Genomic DNA, 4,281 nt, shown 5'->3' on the forward strand with positions numbered 1-4,281 from the left:
AATAAAATAAAATAAAATAAAATAAAATAAAATAAAATAAAATAAAATAAAAAAATAAATAAAATAAAAAGTAATGAAGAGTTTTAGACCAATTTTCCATGAACTTATGTAAATTAACCAGCACACAACCAACCAGTTACAGTTATGTAAATGATGTACAGTACATACACAGCAATATGAATTATGGATCAAATGTACCTGTATGCAGGTAAGTCCTGGCTGATCCAATTACTCCAATACTTTTCATAAATGGCATTTTGCAATTTATGCACAGAATATTTAGTTACAAGTACAAAGCCACTGACAACATTTTTCCCTTAACTACAGTTCGTTAGTGTTTACAAAACAAAACAAAAAAATATTTTCGACACTCATTGTAGTATTTATGTACGTATTAATCGAATGACATTTACGAAACCCTTCATACACGCATACATTCATACTCGTAGACCAAGATAAATTTGCTTTAATTAAAAAAATACACCGAATGGAAGTACCTCTGATATTTTCAAGAAGCTGCTCAAAAAAAGTATTATATTAAAATAATAGAAATTATGATTAACATAGTAGTATTGCATACATATGTACATATCTACAATAGAAATGAATGAATGCACTTCAATTAAATTTTGCTTTGTGGCTGCTAACAATACATGATACAGTAAAATATTCACCCAATGGACGAACAGTGCACTTTCAATCTAATTATTCGTAGATATTTTAAAATTTTTCTATCAATAACGGACCATTCGAGATGAGAGAATTTTTCTTGCTAATTTTCTCTGGCACCGAAAATAACCGTTAAATATAGAGATTTAAATTTTTAGATCATTGCGAAATCAATATTTTTATTTTTATTTGTTCGAACATTTTTATAAATATTTTATAATTTAACAAATTAAGTCTGAAAATAAATGTTATAAAACGGTCGATAAAATATGAATCAGAAATAACAATGAAAAATGTTTTGAAAGAAATTATATTTCAAAAATAACGATTTTTTTCATCGAAAAAAAATTAAAATCATAAAAAACGGTTAAATTTGATAGAATTTCGATTTGAATGATTAGGTTATTTTTTATATAAATATTATAACCGCTATGGTCCCTGATTTTTTTGCTTCGTAAAGAGACCATAGAAAATTTAAATTACGCAGAAAGTGTGGCTTTTACTATAAATTCATCTAATCGACGAAAGTCACATCATAAACAAAATAAATCTTACGACGTTCTATATATGAATACTTATTTACTTGTAAAATTATGAATATTCAAAAATTATATTGCAGTATTTCATGATTTTTTCTCGAAGTTAGCAAATGGGATTTTTCATCCTTTGGACGAAATGCCACGGTATGCGCTTCTTTAAAGAAAAGTTAAATTCATACAAATGCAAGGAATATTTGGATAGAAATTAGTGCAAGGATTTTCTATATTTAATTTTGGGGTTTTTCATTCATAAAAAAAAAGTTTGCTTAGTATGCACAGAAAAGTATATAAAATATCGCTAGCTAAAGGTAAAAAGGTGCCAAGTCCACTTTTTTCCAAATTTAATTTTAGATGAAGAGTGACCGATAGTGCGAAACTACATCGATTTTTCATCTCTCCTGAATAGTTTCAAAAAATGGACTTGACGCCTTTTCAGCTTTAGGTAACGAAATAATATCATGCTTTTTTTAAGTCATTCTTCATTGAAACGATTAAAGACATATTTTTTAGGTCAAGTTTTCTTGAATTTGGCGTATGATTAAGCTAAGTACAATGAATATGTTTGAACATTAGGGTGCACCTAATTTTTAAAATTTGACCCAAAATGGAAGATTCGCCCTCGATAGGTACATTTGGGCATAAAAATCTGCTCTGCGAAAAATTTTCAAAATCTGATAATGGAAAAACGTACCTCAAGAGCCCTAAAGTTAAGCAAACGCAAACGGACGAGATATAAGAAATGGCATGTAGTCATAATATTTGAGATCAGCGTGCCAAAATCCATTGATTAGTATGAAACAAATAAGCTCTTTATACTGAATTATATATTTTGTGTAAAATTTAATGCGTTAGCGTATATAACTTCAGAGCTCGTGAGGCACGTCTTTCCGTTAACCGATTTTGAAAATTTTTCGCAAAGCATATAAGCATATCACTACCTATAGGTGAAATGGTGCCAAGAAGGGACGAAAAATCGATGTAGTTTCACATTATCTGTCATTTTGCATCCAAAACTAAATTTTGAAAAAGAGAAAACATCTTTTTTAGCAAACGTTGTCACCAAATATTATAACTACTAGCCAACTCTTCGTTCATTCTATATCAGCTAGGTTAAAATGCACGTTTTGTACTAACTTATTTGGCATTTTGTATTGTTTCTTGCATGCCTCTGCTTGCAAGTCGGATTTTTATTTTTTAAGTATACTGCTTCGCTTTCACGCACACAATGCCGTCCTGTTTCCTCTTATTTACCGCAAATCTAAAAATATTTCTGTTTTTTCTCTCCCTCGATCTTTACTTTTCTTCTCTCGACAGTTTGCTCCCCATCGCCATGCGAGTCGATTGAGACGATTATCGACGATGATGTTTTCAGTAACGCCGACGCAGACAATGGCAGTCCCAACTCACTAGCCACGCCTATAAATGAATCACGCGAGAAGCTTTTCCCCAGCAGCGCCACGCTAGCCACAACAGCCAGCGGCGCTGCCGTCACACCGACCAGCACCACACCCACCCCACAACCGCCACTACAGTACGGACCGCAACACCTGCTCGGACGACGTGGCTACTGTGATGAACTCAGCGGTAGCAGCACCAATCTCAATCAACAGGAGCGCAGCATGAAGAGCTACTTGCATACCTTCGACCGACGCAACTCGGATACGAGTTATCTGCTTGGACGACGCGCTTCGGGTGAGCGCGTGAATTTAGCTGAAGAAATACGAAAGTTGTCCGACCATTTGCTAATGTTGGCGGAAATTAATACAAAACTTGGCAAAGAGGCAAAACTCGAAGTGGATCCGAACAATAACAAGCAGAAGAAAACTAAAGTCAGTGGAGAGACGTCCAAGGGCAAAACGAGCGCAGCTGCTAAAGAAGCTGCGGCAAAGAAGGAAGCGACAACTGCTAAAGACACAAACGCCACGTCCGAAAGCAGGGAGCGCATTACGAAAACAAGCACTAAAGTCTCTGGTAATACAACAACAACGGCAACATCTAGCACCACAACAAACTCCAGCACCAGAAAGTCCGCGGGCAATGGTGTCAAATCGAAATTCAGCACGGTCTCTATGCGCTTAGAGCAATCGATCGAAGAAACACCGAAACTAACCAATGGCAGCGGTCCGAGTTTTGGTGTGCCCTGGAAGTCGACCATCACTAGCAGCTCAACAAAATCAAGCACGAAAACCTCTACGAAAGTAATAGCGACGAAAGTGTCAACCAAACTGGCGCAAGACGAAGACATACAGCAAACACACCAAAAACTACAACGACAATCCCACGAATCGGCGAGCATGCGGCGCGCAAAATTTCGCGTTAATCAAATGTCACGCGATGTGCCGATCGGTGTGCCGAACATCCATCAGGCGGTTAATCTGGAAGAGGCGGCAAACACGACGAAAGATTGCCTGCTGCATCTGCTCGAGAAGTACAACGAGACGAAGGAGTGTCGTAACCCTATGGCACGTCATCAGAGCATCAGCGTCGATTGGAATATGAGCGACAATCTGGAGTATCGCTCCATGAGCTCCATCAATGCGTTCTTCCAGCGGCACAATAACACCGGCGAGAACGTGCGCCAACTGCAGGCGCAATTGGAGAGTAAAACTGGCGTGACGGGGAGTCGCAAGTCGTCGGGCGGCGCTTGAAGAAGCGGCAGCTCGTAGCTGTCAGGTGGTCGCATATGCAGGTGCAGGCTGGCATGCCACCACTGATGATGTACATATGCATATATGTAGTACATATAAATCTGTCATCCATTCTAGTCCTCAAACACTTTTTGTTTTTATTTAAATATTTGCAGTGAAAGAATGTTTTTTCTTGTTTAATTCTTATTTTATCTTTGAAAATGATACATACATATGTAAATTTATTAGTAAATTATTATTCAAATAAAAAACAAAACAATAAAACAGTCGTCAATTAGTTAATTCTCACTCCAAGAAACAGCTTTCCTCCCAGTAAAAACCGTATTTTATGAGACATCCCAGGTTGTATGCCTCTCAGAACTGTTCCGTTGCCAAAGTAAAAAAACTAGCACTGAGTTTTTTTTACCCTGTCTTACCTTCCCTAT

The 4,281-nt window shown here is 36.7% G+C and overlaps 1 protein-coding gene across 1 annotated transcript in view; it reads left to right on the forward strand.

Moving 5' to 3' along the window:
* Positions 1-3,991, forward strand: part of sqa (spaghetti-squash activator) — a 138,637-nt gene extending 134,646 nt beyond the window's left edge. Inside the window, exon 9 of the mRNA XM_017612802.1 lies at positions 2,523-3,991. Within this exon, the coding sequence (XP_017468291.1) occupies positions 2,523-3,856 (1,334 nt within the window). The 3' untranslated portion in view covers positions 3,857-3,991. The remainder of the gene's footprint in view (positions 1-2,522) is intronic.
* The last annotated feature ends 290 nt before the right edge of the window (positions 3,992-4,281 follow it).

Source organism: Rhagoletis zephyria, unplaced genomic scaffold, assembly GCF_001687245.7.
Source record: "Rhagoletis zephyria isolate East Lansing unplaced genomic scaffold, Rhagoletis_zephyria_1.1 Rzeph_scaffold_00016, whole genome shotgun sequence".
Lineage (NCBI taxonomy): Eukaryota > Metazoa > Arthropoda > Insecta > Diptera > Tephritidae > Rhagoletis > Rhagoletis zephyria.